Source organism: Callorhinchus milii, unplaced genomic scaffold (assembly GCF_018977255.1).
Source record: "Callorhinchus milii isolate IMCB2004 unplaced genomic scaffold, IMCB_Cmil_1.0 Scaffold5, whole genome shotgun sequence".
Lineage (NCBI taxonomy): Eukaryota > Metazoa > Chordata > Chondrichthyes > Chimaeriformes > Callorhinchidae > Callorhinchus > Callorhinchus milii.
The window spans coordinates 38,145,994-38,171,017 of record NW_024704746.1 but is presented as its reverse complement, the minus strand read 5'-3'; the positions used below and the strand labels follow the sequence as shown (position 1 = coordinate 38,171,017).

The 25,024-nt window shown below is 41.6% G+C and overlaps 2 protein-coding genes across 4 annotated transcripts in view; one reads left to right on the top strand and one right to left on the bottom strand.

The window, feature by feature from the left end:
* Positions 1–6,133: 6,133 nt before the first annotated feature.
* On the bottom strand, positions 6,134–11,528 carry ccdc59 (coiled-coil domain containing 59). The gene is made up of 4 exons (XM_007903780.2): positions 11,174–11,528; positions 8,517–8,757; positions 7,503–7,584; positions 6,134–6,680 (listed from the first exon to the last, which is right to left on the bottom strand). Exons 1-4 carry the CDS (start codon positions 11,337–11,339, stop codon positions 6,510–6,512), a joined length of 660 nt encoding a protein of 219 aa, XP_007901971.1. The 5' UTR covers positions 11,340–11,528; the 3' UTR covers positions 6,134–6,509.
* Positions 11,529–12,122: 594 nt separating this feature from the next.
* Positions 12,123–25,024, top strand: part of mettl25 (methyltransferase like 25) — a 32,726-nt gene continuing 19,824 nt past the window's right edge. For 2 of the 3 annotated variants that reach the window (XR_006085152.1, XM_007903781.2), the window contains exons 1-5: positions 12,123–12,517; positions 13,142–13,294; positions 13,865–13,971; positions 21,818–22,441; positions 24,335–24,488. Coding sequence is in view for 2 of the 3 variants with exons in the window: in XM_007903781.2 (XP_007901972.2) it covers positions 12,316–12,517; positions 13,142–13,294; positions 13,865–13,971; positions 21,818–22,441; positions 24,335–24,488 (1,240 nt within the window). In the remaining variant the exon portion in view is untranslated. The remainder of the gene's footprint in view (positions 12,518–13,141; positions 13,295–13,864; positions 13,972–21,817; positions 22,442–24,334; positions 24,489–25,024) is intronic. The other variant, XM_042335324.1, reaches the window with a different exon arrangement.

Here is a 25,024-nt window from a genome sequence, read left to right as displayed (position 1 = left end):
AATCGGGTCAAAGACATGGAAACTATTAAACCGGCCGCATCTCCCAACCCCTCAAACAAGACCATTCTGCTAATCCACAAGGAGATACAGAAAGGATGTTTCCTCCCATTCCTCAACCTACACAATCCAACCCAATCCTGGCCCTCACTGTTTGGTTTGAAAACTTGCCTCTCAGCTAGCATCTGGTACAAATGTCAGCTACCATTCAGAATCAAATTTAGAAGGAAATTGGCAGTTTGCACTCCAGTTACTAGACTACCCTAGAATTAAACAATGTTTCACTGGATTGCATTAGATTCCATATCTTTGTTGAAGTACTTTTTCCATATAAGGAAAATTAAGAATGACTTTATGTTAATTAAATTGAAGAGATAGGTATCAGGGCTGAGTAGAATTGGAAATTAATTTCCTCTGTAATGGCTAGTTTTCACATTAAATAATTTCCACATTAAACATTCTGGTGGTCTTGAGTAATTATATCAATACAGCATGTGCTAGTTTGGATTACTTTCAATTTTGTACTACATCACCGCTAAAATAACTTATCGAGTGCATTCAAGCAGAAGGATCATTATGTCATTCTGACCTGGGTTTAAGCTCAGATCTTAAAGTTACAAGCATTCTTACTGTGCCACCACTTTATATTTTAATACAATACTGGAATGATAATATTTGTCATTAATTCACTATTTTAAATAATATAAATTGGAATCCTATGAAATCCAAAATCATACAGCATTACTATCACGAAGCAAAAATCAATAAGACATCATTATTCCTGTTTTTTAAAAAAATCAAAATGTTATCCTCTGCTTGTCATAAATGTTTTAGAAATAGAGACTGTAATCCAGTCTGGGGTTTCAAATGACAAGCAATAACTTCCTGAGTTATAATTCCTCCATTTACATCATTTTTTGCATCCCTCATCGAATTCCTGTCTCATAATTCACCATTGAGCACCGATTAGATGTTATATTTAAACACTGACCTGGAATCTCCTGCAGTACACAAGCTTCCGTAAAGCAGAAAAGATTGAACCAGATTATTTGAGAAGGTGGTGGAGATATCTTCCTTGCTTCAAAGTAACAGCATTCAACTGCAGATCATTTCACAATAAATCACTTGTGTATCACAATCATAATTCTTTATCCTGTTGTGTGAATGTTTTATACATTAAGTACATGGGTGACAGTTCTTATCCTTACTGTTATCTTTTGTATGGAAACAAAGGCAAACCTAGAATAAAACTCCCACACTAGGAAATGATTTCAAAACCTGTCACGATTTGAACCTTGTGGCCTGGTAACTGCTCAGTTATCACTCCCAGAAATCAAGATTCATTGGTTTCCACCCCTTTCACATAGGCTCTTCACTTAATGTCTTCACAAAGCTGTGCATACACTGATGCATGTCTGTTATGTGGATAAGCAACATCCGATCAGACCAATCCAGAAGTGCTAATTTGCCCTTTACCATACATTACCAGCATTTTAAATTTGTCACAGGAGAAGCAAGAATCAATAACAAGCTCCAAGCAAGGTTTCCATATTCCTATGATACACATTCACTTTGCTGCTCCTCTATACATTTTGTAATTATGGAAATATCTCATTACAGTCACTCCTAGATTGTGTTGCCAAACTGATTCAGACCTCCAACCTGACTAGTAATGAGAGAACACAATTTTTGATGTGCTTCATGCATGCTGTTTTGATCGAGGAGGAGGAACAGTACTGCAAACAGTTGATCTGATGGTCATCAAGAGAGTTTGTTTAAACAAGGAGAAATAGAATAGAAAGCTTTGATGCTAAGAAAAAAGGCAATATTTGAAAAGAAACTTTGTCCAAGGAACGATTCTTAGATGTTTAAGAAAATATATGGTCTTTAAGAATAAAAGGTTTTATAAAACTTATAAAATGCGTCAAAAGTTACAAGCACTTGCTCCCAACCTTTTATTTCATACCAGGAACATATGAGGTGTAACTGCTACACAGTTCAAAAACAGTTCAAAAACACTCCCTGAACTTGGGTTGCTGGAGCAATGAGAAATCTTGCACTTTAGTACCACTGCCTCTACTTCCACTGTGCAGTTATTGAAACCAAAGATATTCTTATTTATAGAAATATCCCCTCTTATTTTCATGCCGAACCTCACAACTGAGAATATTTAAAAGGTTAATGGGAGTATTGCATTGCACTTAGTAGCCCTCCACAATTACCCTTCATCTTAACAAGGGTGCTTTAACTTTATCTGCAATGATAACTGTCATAAAAGCCTGTGATATGTTGTCTTGTCATCCTTTTGTTGACCAGGATGGGGATGTAATGTTTCCAATGGCTCAATTTTTTGTATGCTTTTGTGTGGGTGTTGGTGTGGGGGGGGGGGGGGGGGGGGGGAGAGAGAGAGATTTCTCCATCTTCCTTATGATACTTTAATCACCTCTTTGCAATGAATGCTTACTTTTGCTTATCTGGGGGTGACTGTGACACCAAGACCAGTGGTTCTGTCTTTTATCCCTGTCTTATTCTTTTATCCAGAGGTCAATCCCCTACTATTGGATTTAGACTTACTGATGCTGCTCCCAACACTCCCCCTTTTACCAAACCTTTCTTTGTCATAGACTTTTCCATCATCAAGGATATCACACCCTTTTAACCTTCTGTTCTTCCCCTCTCTGTGAGCGGATCTAATCTTTTATTCAGGTACTTACTTGTGTTGGTTAGAGGAAAAAAATACTTGTTTTTTTTATTTTGCTACTTTTTATTTTGTCTGTGCTTGGGTTTTAAAATCATAAATGAACAATGATGTCTTGCTACCCCCCAAAAAAATAGGTCGTGGTGTCTGTTTGTGGGTTATGGGCACTCAAGAGTTGAGGTCTCGAAAGCAGAGTTCAAGTGGTGATTGTGGTCAAGAGAGCTGCGATTTAAACTGTCCCTTTAAACCCAGAGAACTTAGAAGCACTTCTGTAAAAAGCTTCCTCCACACTCACAGAAACTATCTATTATTATTACTTCCATCAGCGGATAATAGTTTTCCGGATGACATACAGTGTTCAAGCCAACGATTAGAACATGAAGACCAGAAAGTCGAGAGATTGCAACTGTGGTTCTAGTTGAGCTGATCTCAGCAGGACATCAGCTGAGACATTTACAACAAGTTACACAGAGATCATCACGACACAGAGACCCAAATAGTCCGGACCAGTGTTGACATCCCACCCCCTACTGATCTCTGCAATACCCTATTTTTCCTGCTCCATGTACCGCACGGTTTCCTCCAACATACATCGATGCCTTGGCTTTGCCTCTCAACAACCACAGCTTTCTACATTCTCACCGTAAAGGAGATGTCCCCCAAACCCCTTTCTCGATCAAGTGTTGTTAGTCAGCAGTTCCCAGAAGTGGGGGCCGAGGGGAAATTGGGAGGAGAGAAAAAAAAATATTGAAACCTGAGTTATTTTGCCGTACATCCCCACCCCCATCCCTCCCATCCCTCCCTCCCTCTGCCCCCCCACCCCCCACCCCCCCAACTCCCAGTGATAACTTGTGAATCATCACACTGACCTCCACCGTCCAGGGGCTCATGTGGTCCCCTGGTGCAGGGGTTGGCGTCGCTACTGTGTAAGGTACCAAAATCCCGGTCCTGACACGTACTCAGTCAGCAATGAGGAGAGCCACAGTCACACACCTCTCCTCCTCTCCTCTCCTCTCCTCCCTCCACTCCTTCACCTTTGCCTGCGGCCCCTTTGATTGACGCGTGTCAAGAGGGAGAGGGAGGTGGTTGCATTGTTTACTGTTTCCATGGCTACCAACACCCCCCCCCCCCCACAACCCCCCCCCCCCCCCCCCACAACCCCCCCCCCCTCCTCCCTGACTGGTTACATTGGTGACCTTGGTTACAGCGCAGCCTCTGCACAACGCACACACGAGGGGATGTCGCCCTGTTGCTGTGCCTTCTCTTCTCGCCGTCCCACAAACAGCTGTGGGTTGAGTGATCAAATTTTTTTTTTTTTTTGGGGGTGGGGGGGGGGGGGGATGATTGGCAAATCCCAGACCCTGGAATCATTTCACACGAGGCTCGGGATTTTGGGGGGGGGAGAATTGTGCCTGGTTCAGTCAGGCAACTCTCCACTGCATTCTCCGTCTCTCCGCTACCGTTTCCCCTGGACGTCAGTTGTCACTGATGTACTTTGCCTCTCTCCTCCAATCTCACCGTTTACTATCAGCGCTGCGCATCCCGACGCAATAACAGTCCTCGCATTTGATATCGCGCGCCGTATCGTCTTGTTGAGACGTCTCAAAGTGCTTCGCAGGATATACCGTAAAGAGGATCGACTGTGACATTTCCCCCTTAATTTCATCCGCCTTCTATAATCTCCTTGCAATATGATTCAATATAACGGATTTTCTCCAATCAGGTATTGGCGCTAACTTTTGCCCTACTGAATCACGCACAATTCCTCAATCCCAAGCATTTTAAAATGATTCTGGGTATGGGATTTGATAATTATCAAAAAGAAATTGACCACTCAACCCATGACTGTTTGTGGGACACTGCCGTGCGTAATTGGTTACCGCGTTTCACCCACAAAATAGTCTATTCACTTTACAGTATATTCTGTGAAACCCGTTGTAATGCCTCAAAGATATAAGGTACTATATCAAATGCAAGGCTTATTATTATAACTTGTTCTCAACAAGCCTTCTACTCCATTCTCTTTTGATCGATGGTTCCGCTCTCCCCATCTGATTATTTATATGATCCCAATCAAACCAAAACCTGAAGCAATGATTTACTAATGTTGTCTACCTAGAATATACATGAATTACCATTAAAAACCCATACAATTCTTGTAGGAAATTTAACATGTTGAGGGCTCCTTTAACAGTATACAATCTAACATTAATTATATTCATCTTCATCTCATATCCTTTTGTACTTCATTGTTTAGGAGCAACATCATGATATAAAGTGACGTACAAAATAACACACGTGTAATGGGGGGGTGGGGAGAAACACAAATTTGCAAGTTGTGGGTTAACAATTCCTGTACAAAATCTGTGGTGGGTGTGCACAGCAAAATTAATACCACTTTTATATGAATGGTCTGTCTTCAGAGACCGATGGCTGTATAAAATTGTTGTTTTCCCCCATATCCAGAACTGCTACAAACCAATTTACGAAGAATTTACAGCCTGGAAACAGACCACTCGGCCCAAGCAGTCCTGTACCTGTGTCCTGTTGTTTCTGTGCACAGGAAATTACAATCCTTAAGCACTTTGGAATGTCCTCCCGACGTGAAAGGTGCTATAGCAAATGTAAGGATTATTATTATAAAATTTGGAGATCTGAATTAAGCAGTCCCAGTGACATGTCTTGCCCTTTCGATTGTCTTGACATGAGCACGGGAATATTTTCACAACATCAAGATATTCATGCATCCATAAATTCCTGCTGGAAAGGTTTATGGCACCCTGATTTGCCAAGTAACGTGTGCTGAATTACAAAAAACAAGAGGAAATTTGCTTGCTTTTAGGTGCATTTCCTAGCCTTCACTAACACTATACAAATAGTGAAAACCCAATCAAATCTCTAATAGCACCGATACAAACAAACATGCAAATTCTTTACGTTACCACACAGGCATGCATAAGCGGATCATCTTTATCCAAAGGACTACAAAACTATTTTAGTTCAGCTTTCAGCTTTAATTTCAACCTTTATGTCCGGCCAACAAAATAAGTTGTCTTGATTAAATATTTCTTGATATATGTCATGTGACACTTTTATGTCATAAATCAAGAAATATTCAATCACGAAAAAACTGAAAACACACTAACGATCGAACACGGACTTACAGAAGACTTGTGTGAATATTCTATAGACCGCTTCTTGATGGCCTCACAGCCACTTCCAGCTCGCTGCCCACTGCTTGACAATGTTAGCTACATATTTATTGGGACCTGTGAGTTTGCTCATCATCCAACCCGCAAATTGGACCCATACCTGCAAGTATAAATGGAAGCCAGCCCCACTCCCCAAGGTCTCTTAAATGCTCTTGTAGTCAGCTCTAGGAGCACAACTTTTATATATGATGTTCTTGTAAATGTTTGGTATTGAATAATCCAGTGACACTTTTAGAACAATGCTTTATGACAAAAATCAGTAACATACTTTCCATAGGAAAAAAATAAATCCTTATGGAACTATCCATACATATAATAAAACAGAAAGTAGATTCCATAGTTTTAATAATTATTTAGCAATACTTCAGGAGAAAATTAAAGGGTATTTTTCCAGGTGTTGTGTTGGCGTGTTGCATCTGATTCTCATTTTCATCGCATTTTTCCAACTGATTACAGCAAACACGAAGTGTACACAAATACAATATTATTGTCTTCTGAAAAATAGGTTGCACTTAAATTCTGGTGTCAACGGCATCTAAAACAACAATTTTAGCCATGGTAACAAAATGTCAGCTGAATGTTGAGATCGGAAGCATATGATCCTATTTTGTTTCCCGGTTTTGTTCTATTTTCTTAAGCAGATACTCCATTTGTACATTTAAGTTTGGCTGCCCTTTTTTCGTTTTCTGACTGAGTATTTTGTACTTCTCTTGTTTCTGCTCCTGATATTTCTTTTGCGCCTCTTCCTTTTCTCGTTGCCTTTTCTCAGCCTCCTGTATATATAAAACCAAAATAAATTACCAAAACAGGTTTAACAGGCACAGAATAATCACGTTGATTGATCTTAGCCACCCAACAATACTTTTGCATCAGCCACCTCTACCCTCCTAGTAATCTCCCCCCACCCCCACCACCATCACGCTCACAAGCTTGATCTCCACTCAGTCTTTGTAAAACACTCAGATATTTTTTCTCAAAAAGCGCTATACATGTATAAATTGTTTGTGACTTAATGTTTGGAACATTAATTAGTCATTCAACCTGCCTTTATTTCTCCCATTCTTTATAATCTAATACAGTGTCAGTTTTACATTATTAAAAATTATAGTCAGAGCCAGTCCTGTCACCTAAACCTAGTCCATGGTTGTAAAAGCAACAAAAGAACTTGACAAACCAGAACATATATTTTTATAGTGTCTTACACTGTTGAAGTCTCCTAAGTTAAGTAATTATTGTTTTGTAAGCCAACACGCCAGCCAACTGCACCAGCAAGACCACAAATACTCACAAGTAAACAAGCAATTAATCTTAAGGATCGTTGGCACACAACAACGCAGGAAACTCTCTTCCCTTTTCAAAGAGTGTCATGGGATCTTAAGTGGCAAGCTCATTAGGCAGACAAGACTTTAACAATTCAGATCATCAATTTCTCATAATTTAAAAATTATTCAAATAAATCCAGCTACTGTGTAAGTTTGATACCCATATCCCATCCAATATACAGATCAGAAATTTAAAAATAACTAAAACCAAAATCTGTACAAATTTCAATTTGATCACTTTGTAATGACTATACTGTAGAGTACTGTACTTACGGCTTTCAACTTTGCACGTTCTGCCTGAAGTCGGTTGTATTCCTCATTGATTTTTTGATACGATGACATTTTGTTCTTTTTCCTGATGTGAGAAAATGAAATAACATTACAGCATAGCAATGTGGAAGGTAAAATCCACCATTCTCTGCATTTGTTAAGCAGCTGTGGCAGGTAGACATCAAAAGTCAAAGACAAATATGGTAGTCTTTCACTGATGGCGAAGATATAGCTAACTGGTTACTCAATGTCATGCATTGATTATTATAATGGCAAAGCCTGTAGCTCAGTGGTTAGAGCACTCGCCTCGCAAGCGAGAAACCTGGGTTTGATTCCTGGCAGAGCAAAACCTTGGGCAAGTTTCTTTCCTCCATATGCCTGCTAATAATCCCTCAAGAAAAAAAACAATAATTTGGTCACTCAATGCATGATTGCTACGTTTTGCCCACAAAATATAGTCAATTCACTTTACAGTATATTCTGTGAAGCACTTTGAGACATCTAGAAGACATGAAAAGCGTTATATCAAATGCAAGGATTATTATTATTTTATATTTAAAATTTTATAGTATTTTATAAAGCACTGCATTTCTGACTGGGGAAATAGGAAATCCGGCTCCACTGGGTTAACATTCACTCTTGGGCTTTGTCCAGAGGAACAGTTCTCCCTATCATCTACAGGATCATCCATTGGAGGTAAAGATAATGGATGTGGATGCTCATGTCACCTCATTCAATGACTACCTCATCAGTCACCAGAAGGAGATGTTACGAGTTGAAATTCTTACATGCTGTTCTGGTTATTTATGCAGATGGAAGATAATACAACATCTTGCATTGATATAGCACCCTTCACCCGGGATAGCGTCCCGGAATGCTTCAGAATAGGTATGGATGGACAGGGTAAACAGTACAATGAAAGCTTAACCAAATAAATAATGTCCATAAAACGTAAAATGAATTGGGAACAAAATCCTGTTTACTCTCAATTTTAATGAAATACTTAATTTTTCTCACTTTCTTATCGTTTCTTCTTGGATATCAGGTTGGCTTTCTGATGCAGTTTTCTTTTCATCTTCTAATTTCTTTGATTGTTTCCGAAGCATTTTTTCTTCTGCTAGATAGAGATGTCGCAAATGGTCGGGGTAACTCTCGGTGTAATCCACTTCTCGAGGAGGGTGTGCTTTCCTCTCTTTTCTGAGTAACTTATTGTAATCATGTTTAATCTTCTGCTTCCTCTGGAAAGCAAAGCCCTGCCCTGCATGTGTGTGAGGGAAAAAAAAATCAACACCTTAAAAATACTCTGAACACCATACAAAAATATTTCATTACTCAAATTATCATGAATAATAATCGCTCTCACTTATTTTATAAGTACAATGTTTGAAAACAAACTCCAACTCACAAACCCCTGCCAGCCACCTTTTTTTAGAAAATATTTTTGGTCAGCCAGGTGTCAGACACATGTGGAAACACATCACCATAATGGAGTATCCAAACCAAACTGAAAGTTCTACATCTGAATGTAAATTTCTGCAGGTCTGGAATAGAATATATAGGAGTCCTGTAGCTCAGTGTTTAGAGCACTCGCTTTGTAAACGAGAGACCTGAGTTCAATTCCAGGCAGAGGGCGAAACCTTGGGCAAGTTTCCTTACTCCACACAAAGCCTAATAATAATCCCTCCAAAAACAAAAATAAATTGGTCATTTTCAATCTACGACTGTTTGTGGGACACTGCTGTGCGCAATTGGCTGCCGCGTTCGCCCACAAATATACAGTCAATTCACTTTACAGTGTGTTCTGTGAAGCGCTTTGGGACGTCCTCCCGATGTGAAAAGCGCTATATCAAATGCAAGGATTATTATTATTATTATTATAGAATGCGATCTCTCACCTTGGAGGATACACCCTGTTTACCTAATTCAAGACTGCATTAGGCACAAGTTGACAAGAATTAAGGCTTGAGGACCCAGAATGTATGGCAGGGTGCTGCTAGAGTTTAATTGGTGAAACCACATATCTTATCATTGAAAGACCTGTTAGGCAACCTTCCTGCTGTTTATCCAGCGAGGATCACCCTCACCTTTTAGGGGTTTGGGTTTCAGGGATAACAGGAGCTGAGTGGGAACAATCCCGGCTGCCAGGGACTGTCAGCACCTGAAAGTGCCGTTGATGAACCAGGCCGTCGGTCATCAGGCAGTGCCTTCGAACAAGGGTGGCCAACTTGCCATTTGCGTGACTATTCTACGTACGCGTGATGCGAGCCGCAAGTTGGCCATCCCTGGCTTAGAGGACTGTAGAGCCATCTGGCTCAGGAACCAGACTACCGAGACCATCGTTGAGCATTGACTCAACACCGACGTTCCTTTGCCAATCATTTGCCACCTTGGAGCCAGCGCGTAAGGGATATGTTCCCATTGCCGTTTCTACAGAAGTTACTTATTTAAATAAAAAAGCCAAGCTTACCGCTGGTCCTCAAAATGAGACACTTAACCAAAGACCCAATCTGTGGGCATTTAATAAGTCGACAGCATTATTCAAAAGAGCAGGGCAGCTGCCCCAGACATTCACCTCATAAGTATTGGTGGGACGTTGTTGGTGCAGACGAGCTGCCACGTTGTCTAACATGACAGTCAGAACAACTCTGTAAATGCCTCGAGAAGGTGGAGAAAGCATTGGGGGGAAAAAAATTGGGGCTCAACTGGGCAGCTCTTTCAAGCGTCTACAGACAGAATGAAGCCAACTGCTGCCTAACTGATCAAATGCTTGTGTACCCATTGCTCGGGACAAGCAACGGGAGAGGAGGCCTTTTGGCAGAGAAGGGCTGGAGTGCCATAGCTGTACCCGGGTCTAATTTCGCAGTTACCCCCCCCCCAAAGTACTGAGACTGAGAGAGAGAGAGAGAGAGAGATCAGGCACTGGATCAAACACACAGACTTGGGGGGGGGGGGGGAAGAGTTAATCAGTGGGAAAAAAAGCAAAAACTACGTTCAACAACAAGAAGAAGATTCCATTTATTGAGCGCCTTTCACGTTGGGAGGACGTCCCAAGGCGCTGTACAGTTGTGTCAGGACCCGAGCCTTGGGGGGGAAATGGAAAGGGTGAGGGGAGGGAAGGGAGGGAGCGAGGAGGGGGTAGAGAGTCGAGAGGGGAGCTGAAGGCACGGTCAAAGAGAAAGGTTTTGAGACCGGCCTTGAAGGAGGAAAGGGAGGAGGCGGCGAAGGCACTGGGGGATAGAGTTCCAGAGCCTCGGGGCTGAGAGGCTGAAGGCCCGACCACCGATGGTAGGGCGGTTGGGGCGGGGGATGTGGAGCAGACCGGAGCCGGAGGAACGGAGGGTACGGGCAGGTAGGTAGGGGGATAGTAGGTCGGAGAGGTAGGAGGGAGCGAGGCCGTGAATGGCCTTGTAGGTGAGGATGAGGATCTTGAATTCGATGCTCTGGGGGATGGGGAGCCAGTGGAGGGGAGTGAGGGTGGGAGTGATGTGTTCAAGTCAAAAGAGAGGGAATAACATTGAGACCCAGTGATGTAAAGCTGAGATACAGCAAACATGTGAGTGCAGGGAATGGCCTCCGCCCTCCCGCCCCACCGCCCTCCCCCCCGACCGACCGACTGACTGACTGAGCGGAAACACGCACATTGTGCGACCAGTTGCGCTGCTGCTGCTCCTCACCTTCCCTCAGGCTGCCCAACCGCTTCTTGTACCTCTCAGCCCCGCGGGCCCGGCCCTGTCCCCGGCCCCGACCCAAACCCAGGCCCCGGCCTCGGCCCAGAGTGCGAGCCCCGCGGGCTGAGCTCCTCAAGGCCCCGCGAACCCCCTCCCCGCCGCGACCCGACATCCCTCTCCCCCTCTCCCTCTCCCTCCTTCTCACTGACGCGCTCCGACTGCGACTCTCTCTGTCACTCACTCACACACACACACACCGCGCCCGACCCTACGGCAGCCGCAAGAGTCCAGACCTGCCACCGCCTCACGCGTTTTGTCGACTTGCAAACCATTCCCCCCCCATCCCCACCCCACACCCCCCCTACACACCCCACACAACCCCCCCCCCACACACACCCACACATACACCCCCCACAACCCCCCATCCCCACCCCACACACCCCCCCTACACACACCCCCCCACAAACCCCGACACCCCCCCCCCACACACCCCCACACATACACACACCCACAACCCCCCATCCCCACACCCCCCCCCACACACACACACCCACAACCCCCCCACACACACCCCTACAACCCCCCCATCCCCACCCCACACACCCACAACTCCCCCACATACACCCACAACCCCCCCATACACACCCACACCCACAACCCCCCCATACACACCCACACAACCCCCCCCCCACACACACACACACCCACAACCCCCCCCATACACACCCACACACACACCCACCTCCCTTCCTCCCCCCACACATACACACCCCCACCCACACACACACACAGCTGGGCTGATCTACACTGTAAATTCACACGAAAGTTGGCGTATTTCTGCCACAAGAGTTGTTGCTCTGGTTTTATATCCACTTCTCTATCAGTCAGTGTAGGAGTGTGTCGATACATACACAACAACAACATTACATTTGTAAAGCGCCTTTCACATCAGGAGGACGTGATATATATATATATATAGAGAGAGAGAGAGAGAGAGTTTCTTCCCCTCGGGATCATGCCTCTCCATTAAATCCCTGACACTCGGCTCTTTCTATAAACCCCGCAAATCATTGCCTTGTAGTTGATTTCCTTACACAGCCCCTGGAACCCACCAACCCCCCCACCCCCGAGTTTGCACCCGCAGCATCATGCTGTTTTCAAATGACATCAGTTTAGATTTGGTGCGGAGCAAAATAAAACGCCTCCAAGAGTTTCTGGCCATTTACCTGAAAATTGCCAACGTGCACACGATTGATTTTTATACTGAAGACATTTGGAACGAGTACGTGGCTTTGTCCCCCGAGGCGGTCCTCGCTCGTTACCGCTGTCAGGATGTAGGAAGCAAAGCAGGTAAGACTTGGGGTCCGTCAGGTGACTGATCATTGCGGAGTTGGTGACATGATAACTTCACTCCTGGCTCACAAAATAATACAGGTCAATTCACTTTACCGTACATTCTGTGAAGCTCTTTGAGACGTCTCGAAGACGTGATAATGTGCTACATCAAATGCGAGGAATATTGTTATTATTAATTCAGGTAATGACGTGCGACAAACAAAAAAGTATAACATCCAGTTATGAACACGCATTCATTACTGACATTGGAGTTCAAACATTTGCTGCTTCAAACCTGCCAGCTGGATTCAGATCCAGAAGCGTATTGGGGAAATGTGTCAGTCTGGCTTAATTGTTTTTTGGCAAATTAGGAGTTCAAAATCAACACTGTGACTTTGAACTGCTCTATTGGAGGTTCTGCTCTTAGCCAGTGACATTAAGCCAAAGTCCTTTTTGCCTGTCGAGGTGAGCATTAAAGATCCCATGGTACTATTCGAAAAGAGAAGGGAATTTCTCTTGTTGTCCAACAATGCTACTAGATTTTAAAAAAGGCCATTCACTTCACGCCAATTTGCACACTGCACTTTCTTATAATTGTGACGTTATTGATCAAATGTTTTTCTCTGTACCTTGTTGCAGAAATAGCAAGTGCCTCAGTATGGGATGACTGTCAGAAGCTTGCAGATGTGACTGCCTATATCCGAGAGACCCAAGCTCATTCCCTGCCATACCTTGGAGTGTGTACGACATTGGATGAACTGCTTCAAGAGCTTTGGGGAAATAAGCAGAGAGGTGTGGAGATGTCAGAAATAACATTATTGTCTGTCTGTATCAAACCAGACATTGCAGAATATTCAACTTCAGCGCGTAATGCCGGGAATCATAACTATTCAATCCTGTTAGAGTTAATTTTTCTTCATTAGACTTGCAAATGGAGAAAAGTGGTATATTTAATAATGCATACTCAAAACTGAATCAACATTTCGCATTGGGAAAATGTCTCCTGGTGCTTCACAGGACTCATTGTAAAGTGTAATGATTGTATTTTATAGGCTTTACCAACTGAATGAAAGCAAGGGTTCAAAGAAGATTTGCAAACACAAACAAAAAATGTTTATTTTTTAAAAAGTACCATACATTTAGTATTTTTCTCCTACTTTTGCCACTGCCCTGCATTAGTTTCTTACATCCACACTTGCTCAGGAAGGTGCACTTTAGTATTGGCACTGTCTTGAAACTAGCGTTCTGCGGGTAGCTTCACATTGTGCCATGTCCTACAGAGCTAAACAGGCCATCATCTTTTCAATATGTGTCTGAATAAGCAAAATCTCAAACTATTGTGATGTTGGTCTTTCTTCTCAGGTACATTTCTGAAAACCAGCCAGTTTATGAACACAAAGAAGTCCCATGAGGTTCAGGTGATGTCCGAAGTTGTTGCCTGCCTGGCCAAACATTGTAATGTCCAACAGGTGAGAGAGCAAACAACAACCATACAAGCCGTCCATTACCCTGTAGCTCAGTGGTTAGAGCACTGACCTCGCAAGTGAGAGACCTGGGTTCGATTCCCGGCAGTGCGAAACCTTGGGCAAGTTTCCTTACTCCGTATGCCTCTGTTTACTTAGCAATAAGTAGGAACCCGGTTGTCAGTCAATTGGCGGACTGGGGGTATTAATTCCTTCCAAAATATTATAATAATAATAAATTGGTCACTCAATCCACGACTGTTTGTGGGACGCTGCTGTGCGCAATTGGCTGCCGCTTTTCGCCCACAAAATGTACAGTCAATTCACTTTACAGTATATTTTGTGAAGCGCTTTGAGGCGTCTCAAAGACATGATAAGATGCTATATCTCATGCAAGGATTATTATTATTGGGATGACAATTGCATGGAAGTATGAAGCAGGGAGGAGGTTGGTTGGGTGGTTTATATGGAATATTTAATAATGTACTCATAACTGAGGCAACATTTCACATTGGGAAAATGTCTCCTGGTGCTTCACAGGATTCAATGTGAAGTGTAATGATTGTATTTTATAGGCTTTACCAGCTGAATGAAAGCAAGGGTTCAAATAGAAGATTTGCAAACACAAACAAAAAATGTTTATTTTTTAAAACGTACCATACATTTAATATTTTTCTCCTACTTTTGCTACTGTCCTGCATTAGTTTCTTACATCCACATGGGTGGTTGAATTCTTCAGTGTGTAACGACAGTATGAAAACTCCTAGGATTCATATTATTTCCAAATAATCTAAAGCACAAAATAGAATGAAAGTGGTGATACTCTAGGAACATAGGAACAGGAGTAGGCCATTCAGCCCATTCCATCATTCTACTAGATAATGGCTGATCTGTACGTCAACTCAGTTTACCCGCCTTCGCTCCATATCCCTTGATACTCTTACCTAACAAAAATCTATCAACCTCAAGTCTTGAAAATTTTAGTTGATCCAGCATCCACAGCCTTTTGGGAGAGAGAGTTCCAGATTTCCGCTTTGTGTGAAAAAGGGTAGTGGAAATCTGGAAATCTCTCAGCTAGCCATCTTCAGTTGCTGTGGAAATTACTTTGTTAGCATCTCAATGACGATCTGTGACTTGACCATAAAGTTTAGTACCCAGCATCGCTGAATTGATCACCAAAGAGGAAGTTTGGTATTTACATCTGATCATTCAATGCCACAGAACCATTCGCCCTAAACTAATCCATCAACTGAGGCACAAATTTCAATTGACCTTAAACTTGTGGAGTCCTGAAGCTCAGTGGTTAGAGCACTCGCTTTGCAAGCGATAGACCTGGGTTTGATTCCCGGCAGGGTGAAACCTTGGACAAGTTTCCTTAATCCAAACACCTGATGATAATCCCTCAAAAAAAATTGATTATTTCAATCCACGACTGTTTGTGGGTCACTGCTGTGCACAACTGGCTGCCACATTTCGCCCACAAATATGCAGTCAATTCTGTGAAGCCCTTTGAGACGTCTAGAAGACGTGAAAAGCGCTTTATCAAATGCAAGGATTATTATTATTATATTCTCAATTTTCTGTGTGAGGAGTTTCATGGATCTGCTCATAAATGCCATAAAAAAGGGAAGAGTATGAATAGAGTTTTAACATTTCCCCAGCAGGCCTCTCTTGTGCATCTTGTAGTTGATTCAGAAACCAAAAGGGCTGGTGATCTGTGAGCAGATGACCTTCACTCTGAGCAATGGTGTGTGGAAGTGGGGGAGCAAGAAATTATGAATGCAAAGTGAACTGGGGAGTAGTGAAACCTAATACAGCTGTTAGGACCGTGGACCTTTTGTCCATACATGTGGCCCAATTTGTGAATTAGCTTAGTCCGAAATACAGACTTAAAGTGAATGACTAACTTATCTGGAAGATGCAGATTCTCCTGCAATGCTACCCCTCAATGCTGTGTGTATGGAGCAGTTCTTGGGTTTGTCAAATCACACATTACTGTGGAGTTCTGAAAAAATGTGTTAACTCAGGAAGTAAAGGGGCCATTATAATGGAGCTCAGGGACCTTTTAGAAAATATGACTAAGTTGAAACAGCAAGAAACATGATCTAACAGTTGCATTTCCTTTGTGTATCAGCTTATGCAGGTTTATGATATTCTGGTGCAAGCAGTAAAACAGGTATAAAAATGTTGGAGATTTGTGATGATAGCCATACACTAGACTCAGAGACATATATATATTGAGCCTAAGTACCTCTAAAACGAAACAGAAATGCTGGAGATCCACAGCAGGCCAATCCGCCAATGAAAGAGAAATTCAAATCGATGTTTCGGGTGCAACCCACATTCAAGCTCAAAACTAAAATGAGTCAAGTTTGTGGACTACAGTGCAGCTAGTTCACAAAAGTAAACTACATTTGACTAGTCTGCTAATATGCATTAGCTTAAAATTGTAAATTTGTTAATAATTATCAACTCATCCTGAATTACTACCTAAAACCCAGATCTAGCAGCATCATTTACTCAAGATAATCAAAGTACAGGACCGTCCGTGTCTTTGCCTGATTTTGAAAGGAGTTTCAGCAGTCTGGCCATAGCATGTCACTATTTTGATGTCTCAGTCAGAAAATCTTGAGGGATGCCCTTCTGAGCTACCGAGTCACATACACTTATACGTATTTGATGCTTTGTAACCCAATGGTTTGGATTCATAATCTGAAAGCTTGCATTATAATAGGGTACTGTCTAAAAATGACCTGATATTGATGCTGATGCTATATCCTGTGCACTGTTTATGTGTCCAGGAAACTGGCAACCACTCCTGTTAGCTGAGACAACGCTGGACACCAGGAGACCTTATGCATTTGCAGGACACCCACCAGTCACCACTGGATGCTGAATTGTACTGCACTTAATAATAATAAACCAATAAAGCGCCTTTCACATCAGAATAATGTCTCAAAGTACTTCACAAGAGATACTGTAAAGTGTAGTGATTATGTATTTTGTAAGCAAACACTATGGCTGGACCACACAATAAACAGTACAACGTGCGTTGTCCTATAGTTGAGGCAGGTGATAGGGAGCAGAGAATGCATGTGGCGGAAAGAAGGTTGAGTTTGAACAGTGGAAATATGGGAAAAAAGAAAAAATTCTGGAGCTTTTCTTTGAATGACTTTTTGATTGAAGCAGTCGCTAAGCAAAGCTTTCCCCAGGAGATATAACATTTGAGGTGAAGTCAATGATCATCTCTCGAGTGGTCTGAGGAGAATGTGCCGGTGATGGGCTGAAAGGCATTTTCCTGTTGCTTGCTTTCTTAAGTTCCTTGGGAGAATTATTTTCTCAGGTTGGGTGTAGTGCTGATTAATGACATTTTTGTGCCTCAAGTGTTGGAAGATTATTTGCATGAGTTAAAAAAAAAACTTACTTTTTGATTATCCATCTTTCATTCTGCGTCTGTGTTTCTGATTTGTTCAAAGGGGTATTTTAAGATCTGGAAAGACTTGAATCGTTGTAAGATGCTTGGTGGAGAGATTCATTCAATACTATCTGACACTATGCACAGTTAATGGAGTTTCTCATTATAAAACACACATTGGCAGAGCAGGCAAGAATCAGAGATACACAGAGCAGCATTCACATGGTGTCAGAAGTCCTACTGTATGTGTGAGTGAGTGAGCTAGTGGCCTAGCTCTGTACAAAATCAGCACCACACAATATACAGTACTGTGTTCCTTGAGATACTCTTGAACATATGCCCAGGAAGTAACTTGATCCACAGGAATGATATCCAGAACATGATTTTTCAAATTAGTACCCAGACAATCTTCCAAATAAATCTGGTAATGTATATCCAACTGTTCTATGCAATAAAGATAATAATTGTAATACAAAAGGACTTGCAGTGTTGACGAATGGAAACAATGACATAAGTCTCCATGGTTTTATAATGTGGATCATAAGATCTAATCTTTTTGATGTTAGTAATTTCTTTGATACAAGCCAAACTCTCTCTTTCTTTCAACCCAGTGTAATTTTGCACTGTTGAAAGGTTGATCTTCACAATCTAAAATATTTCAGTTTCTTTTTGCTGTTGGTGATCTCTGTCCTATATTTTTATGTGTTTTATGCATGTTTTATCATCAATTCAAATGAACAACATGTGTTCAAACCTGTAAAAACAATGGGGGCAGAGAAGGGGGGAAAAAAAGCAAAGCATGCAATTTCCCATTGACCTGGTTATTTCCATTGAACATAGCCTGTGAAATTCAAGAGCAAACGATTCCCCTGGAATTGCATTCCCCCTGTATGGCAATAGTTCACTTCAGGAGCAAATAAAAATATGGGCCATCTGTGTTGGATGGAAACAATTGGGTGTTTGCAGGTGCTTGCATTGACTTTGGGTTGGCAGTCATTTTGGGACATTGAGCACGGCCATTCAACGCAATGCAAACAAGTGCATTGCCTGAAAGGGCTGTGGAAGTTGATTTGATAACAATTTTTAAGAGAAGTAGTTAATTATTTGGTAGAATAGTTGACGAGTACAAGTTTGCAGGGCCATGGGGAGCGCGCTGGGGAGTGGGATTAATTTCGGTAGCTCTTTTCAAAGAACCGGCACAGACGTGATGGGCCCAATGGCCTCCTTCTGTGCTGTATAACTCTATGATTCTAAGTGACTGAATGAAATTTTTTTAAAAAGAACACACACATACCCAGAGAAACAGAGTTTGTTGGACCTGGAATCCAGTTTGTGTGGGATCAAAACTTTGCAAAGAATGGAAAGAAGTATTATGTTATATGTGCCCTGATACTGCAATAAAGAGTGCTACAGTTGCAGAACAAACTTGCTGCTCTTGAGGTGTATATAGCACTTAAGTCAATCTACGGACTTCTCTGTATCACACTAAAGGTCAAAGTTAATAAATTATAGAGTCACAGTGGTTGGTGAAAATCCTCCATCTGTGCCATTGTTAAGCACCAAAACACCTTTACAATGAATAGAAAGCTTTACTGAGATTGGCAATATGGACTCCTACTCCTTCAGGATTGTGAGTTCCTGAAACACAGAACATTGTATAGATCTTTGGCTTATCTAGCAATGTTGGACTTTACTGTAACATTTATCACAATATTAATGGGGATAACTTCTGCTTTAGCCAATATTTTTATCAATTTTCAATGTAATATTGTGTCTGTAACCCACAACCTTAACAATAATAATTCTTGCATTTGATACAGTATTTATAACATTGAGAACTTCTCAAAACATTTCACAATGTTTCTGTAAACTGTAATGAATGTATTTTGAGGCGAATGCAGCCAATTTGCCCACAGCAACGTCCCTCCATCAGCCATGAAGTGAATGACCAATTTTATCTGAAGGAATGTTGGCCAGAACACAGGAAGGAACTCCCCTTTGTTGATGAGTAATATCATGAGATCTTTAACGTTCACGACAACAAGAATTTAGTTCAATGTCTCATTCGAAGGAAGGCAACTCTGACAATGCAATGCTCCCACAACATTACATTGGAGTGTTTATAAAGTGGAGCTTGAATCGACAGGTGAGATGGCTACCAACTGAGCCAGGCAGTCACAGTTATTCCTCATTTATTAGAAAAAGGATAGATGTGAGTTAATAACCCAGAAAAATAATAAGGCAAGATCAATGCTGTGATAGGAGTTGGGGATTATGGGGTGACTTTCAAGCTCAATCTCATTCCTTGCTTTACGGCAGCTCTCGTAGCACAGCACAAGACCGGTTCAGAGCACCTGCAGCAGGGCTCGGGATTATGTCTCCTGTTGATCCGCTTGTCTGCCACAAACCGCATTTAATATTTTCTACTTCATATCTGACAAATTCATAGTCAAAGACATTTTTATTGGGGCTGAGTTGCAGCCAATTACATTATGAACAAAATCCAACCAGTTGCTGCCAAGGAACAAGTGCAAGGAGTAAGTTTCATTGCAGGCGTTTTTGGTGGTGGAGTGGAGGGCGAGGAGCATTTTTCATCATGGTGTCACTTATTAGTGACAGCTTCATCCATGAGAATGAAACTAATGTTTCACAGACCCATTTAATAATTTCTGCATTATATATACTCAATTCTTCCAATTCCTATTAAACAACTGCGATATCCCCTCCATACAAATATATTTGTAATACTTTATATTGTTACATAGTCCAGTATAGCATCAGATTTTATCCGGAAAGTCTCTTCCTTACTCCATTAACCTGTCATACCTTTTCAGCCATGACATATGCACTTTCTGAAAAATAGTGAAAAAAGAGTTTTTTCAAAAACTTTGGATTTTGTTTAATGAAGATTAACAGACAATTTTAAGGCGGTAATTTGATCTTGCCGGCTCCAATGAGATTCAGAAACTGCTCAAGCTTCACCCTTGCGGTTTACGATGCAATTAGAATTGCTTGATTGAATTACTGTCCCGTACATTGCAGTGAAATAAAACTCGATACTGCTTTAGTTCAAATCTTACTGGAGTTGAACTTCAGTTTAACTGCCTTCATTTTCCATCTGTTGTTTTTTGGCTGCGTGCGTGATTGCTGGATCATTACCTGCGTTGTGCTTTCTCTCAAGAACTCCAAGCATCAAAAGGGAAAAAATCACGTACTTGTACAGTTATTAAAACTGTCTTCTTATACTGTTTTATAACCTATGTTTGTATGAAGGAGTGTGAGAGTGTGTATGTGTATTCATGTGTTTGCATCTACGAGGCTACAAGCCTTACATGCTGAGCTGTTCTGTCGTGTGGGATATAGTTACCATAAGCAGTCACACTCTGAGACCACAAAGAGAGCCAGTGTTCATCATTCTAAATGTTTCTTTTGTTGGTGGGTTTGATTTCAATCTCTTGTCTTCTCATCTGCTTCCCACCCAGTAGTGTGGAAATGTCCTGACTTGGCAGTTTTTGAACATTTATCAGGACTCTCTCAACAATGATAGAGACACATATGGTGTGCTGTGCTTACATCTTAAGTTTGTATGAGACTGAGAATGATTTATACATCCAGTTGAAATGGTTTAAACAGTCTAATGTTTAATGCTCGGCATATAGAGGATACACGATAGGGAACAGCAGAATATTAAATCTGTTTCACATATTGTCAAGCAAGGAATAAGCTTAGCTCACCAGTGTGCATTCTGTTCCCACTGTAGAATAACAGTAGATGAGTTTACATTGGATTTGAAAACACATTTTAGACGCATTCATGTGTTGAAAACGATCCTCATTCTAAGGCTTGTTGCATTAATGAAATAGGGCTACATACACAAACCAACAAACTGCAGCTGTAATAGACATAAAATTGTTTATTTTACAGGAAGCAAGGAAGCACATACATGCCACTCAGTCCAGTTCCAATGTTCTCATATATCCTAATTCCTCAGCTCCAAAAATAGCAATAATTATTTTTAAAGACATCTAGTCAGAAAACAAACTTACGGAGTTAATTCCACCTCGATCTAGATTTACTCCATCTATGTAACATCCGTTCCTGACTGTCATATGTCTGAAGGTCCAATATGCTATATGAACAGAACATTACAGTAACGGGCTTCAGAAAGAGAGGCTGGAGATGTTATTCGGATAGAAGTCTTTGCGATGCTGTTGAAAGCTACATTCAGCCTCAAGATACACAGCCACTAACTACACTGTACAATAAATTCCACGAAGCACTTTGAGACATCCACCTGACATCAAACGCGCTAAATCAAATGTAAGCATTATTATATATGTCAATGCACGTAAGAATGACATTGATGTTCCTTACATTTTATAATGAAGTTGCTACTGATGACATTTAGTTCAATCTGTTTGCTTTGATTTCTCCCAGGTTATTGATCTAGGATCAGGAAAGGGATATCTGAGCTCCTACTTGTCTATGCAGTATGGCCTGAATGTGTACGGCATTGATGCTTCCAGCATCAACACCAATGGAGCGAACGAGAGAAACAGGAAATTAAAAAGATACTGGAAGGTGTATCAGTGTCAGATCAATCCTCTGGGCCAAAGCGCTGGAGCAGAAAATCTGAGAGGAAAGGAAATGAACACTGAAGGAAGCTGCAAGGAAAAGGTTGAGTGCACTGGCCATGGTGATGAGGGAGATAACCCTCCTGAAATGGAGCCTTTGGGTTCACCCACGCAGATCCCTCGACTGTGCGTCTTCACAGAGTCTGAAAAGGGAGAATTTGATGGGCGCTCAGAGATGACAGGGGCAATCGAAAATGAACATAGTGAAGATGCGAATGCCTTTTTGGACCTTCTGCCAATGAGCACCATGCAAATTGGTTCACCGCCGAGACAAAAAAAAGATCTGTGCGAGGAAGAGAAAGAGAAAAGAAAAAATGCAAACTTAGCGGCAAAAGCGAAGCGAGTGAAACAGACGAACCTGTATTCCCCACTAACTCAGCACGTTACCGCAACAACGGATCTCAGCGACATCATCACAGACATAGAGGTCAGATATTATTTAAAGTATCAAGTGTTGATGTATGTTAATTCAATATCAATTGAACATAGTGTTGTCGGTGACTGGATTGCCCAACTTTTTAGCATGCCCAACTTTACTTTAGGGCCTCATACAAATCTATCCTCGATGGCACAGAAGTTTCCTATCACGGTCAAGCATATGGCTCCTATTTCATAATAAATAATAATATTCCTTGCACTTGGTATAGTGGGGAGGACGTCTCAAAGCAGTTCACAGGATTTACTGTAAAGTGTAATTTGTACATGAACATGTAACAAATTTATGAACAGCAATGTCCCACAAACCACTATGAAGTGAATAAATAATTTTATTTGGGGGATTGTAGGGCAGGACCCCGGAAAAATCTTCTTTCTCTTTTCGAATAGTGCCATGGGATCTTTAAAATCCACCTGAACAGGCAGACAGCACCTTGGTGTAACATCTCATCCGAAGGATAAGTTCTAACACAGATACTCGTTGGTGTGAGCCCATGGTCTATAACTACCACAATTTGGCAATCTTAGAGAAGCTATTGAAGGAAATGGAGGACTTCACTCTGCTGAAATTGGGTGGACTCTTTGGAGTTGGGATATGGCATGGTGTGAAGACAGAGTTCCCTTTCTACCTGACTGTGTCATTTCTGTGGTGCTGCTCAATCTGAGGAATGGGGAATGCTTTTTGCACCCAATATCACCATCTGTTTTAAGACATTTAGAAGGAACTAAGCACTGAACATTGGACATTTCCCACAGGTAGAATAACAACAGTTCCACTCTGTTCCACTCACTAAGCAGACTGAATGGTGGAGATCGGCTGATAGGATTTTCCCATCATAATTGAACATTAACAAATTCACTAAGTTTAACATACTGAACATAAACAAATTCACTATCCTTAACATAATGAGCAAAATAAGCCCCATTGTTACAGTTTCATAGCATTTGATGTAATGCTTGGTAAGTGCCACGAGATGGCAGAATCCTACCAGCTCTTTGTCACCTCTGCCGACAACATTGCAGGTTGGTCTCCAATTTCCGTCCAATATAATATTTTTTGATGATTCCCTCGTCTTGAAACAAATTACATTTTTTTTAATGACAAACAAATACATAATACATATTCATTGAAGGGAATGAAAACTTTTGAAAAAAATGTGTCCTGTCACTTTGATTCCCGAATTGCTGTCGGTTTTTAGAAAATATTTTCAAAGAAACTCCTACAGCTGAAGCCCATTGCTGTAGAAGAGTTGTTGACACCACAAAGTCCTAACGTAAGATTTCATACGTACAGAGCATGGTGATCAGCATCTAAAAGCGATTGGCAGATCAACGTTGATCTGGATGAATGTTGGGACTGACCCAAACATAGAGATCAAATGTACCAATCTCATTCTCTTACATTACAATTTATTATGGGTCTTAAGAGTAATTACTCCACAAACTACCAACATCAGCAGCAGAAGGTGATCTTAAATTTAGATCTATGCTGTTTCTCTGGCGCTTGAGATGCCACCTTCAGGAGGCTGCCCTGTAGTAATCCTTGCATTTGGTATAGCGGTTTATCACGTCTTTGAGACGTCTCAAAGCGCTTCGCACATTATACTGTAAAGCAAATTGACTGTATTTTTTGTGGGGTGCCCAGACCATGTTCTGCTTATGTGGAATAGAAGGGTATGGGAAAAGAATGGTGGGGCGGGGGTGGTGGGTTGGTGTAAGGGAAAGGGGATTGAGAGAGTTGAAACTTATGTGGAGTATAGAGACAATCAGGGGTCGAATGACCTGTTTCCGTGCTGCATCATTCCATGTCATTTCCAGATCAACGTTGATCTGCCAATCGCTTTTAGATGCAACATAACAAGAATTCTGCTCTGTTTGTTTACAGGATTCAATGATGGTTGGCCTGCACACGTGTGGTGATCTGGCCTCAAACACCCTGCGCATTTTCATTGCCAAACCAGAGCTCAAAGCTGTGTGCAGTGTGGGCTGCTGCTACCACCTCCTCTCTGAGGAGTATGAAGAACCTGCTGACAGCAATGGTAAGTAAATACCTGTACGGGGGAAATGCAGTTGGTGCTATAATTTGTCAGAGGAGGATGGAATCGGTAGCTGCTGAAATGTAGAGAGCTCCAGACAGTGTACTGCGTGAGTTGTATTAACTGGTAGCTGTAATGCAATCAAAGATATACTGCTCTTGAAGAATCAATGGAAACATTTTTACAAAATACAAATTAAAAACTTAAAATATAAGGAATAAATAAGATAATTGGAATTAATAGAGATAGTGCCAGAAAGAGAGCTTGGACCAGGATGTTCACAATGGACCAAATTACCTCCTTCTCTAAACTTTCTATGGTTTTAGGAATCTTTAAACCATTTCGTGTGTGATTTTTTCATCTTGTTCAGCAGAGGAGATGAGTTTTCCTCACTGTGTGGTCCAAATTATGATCCTGACTTGATTTCAGTTACCTCCCATCCAGCGCTCAGCACAGTACAACTGTATTAACACTTATACATGACATAGTTTCTCTGCCAAAAATGGTCTCAATACTTGAGTTTCCATATGATTCAAATT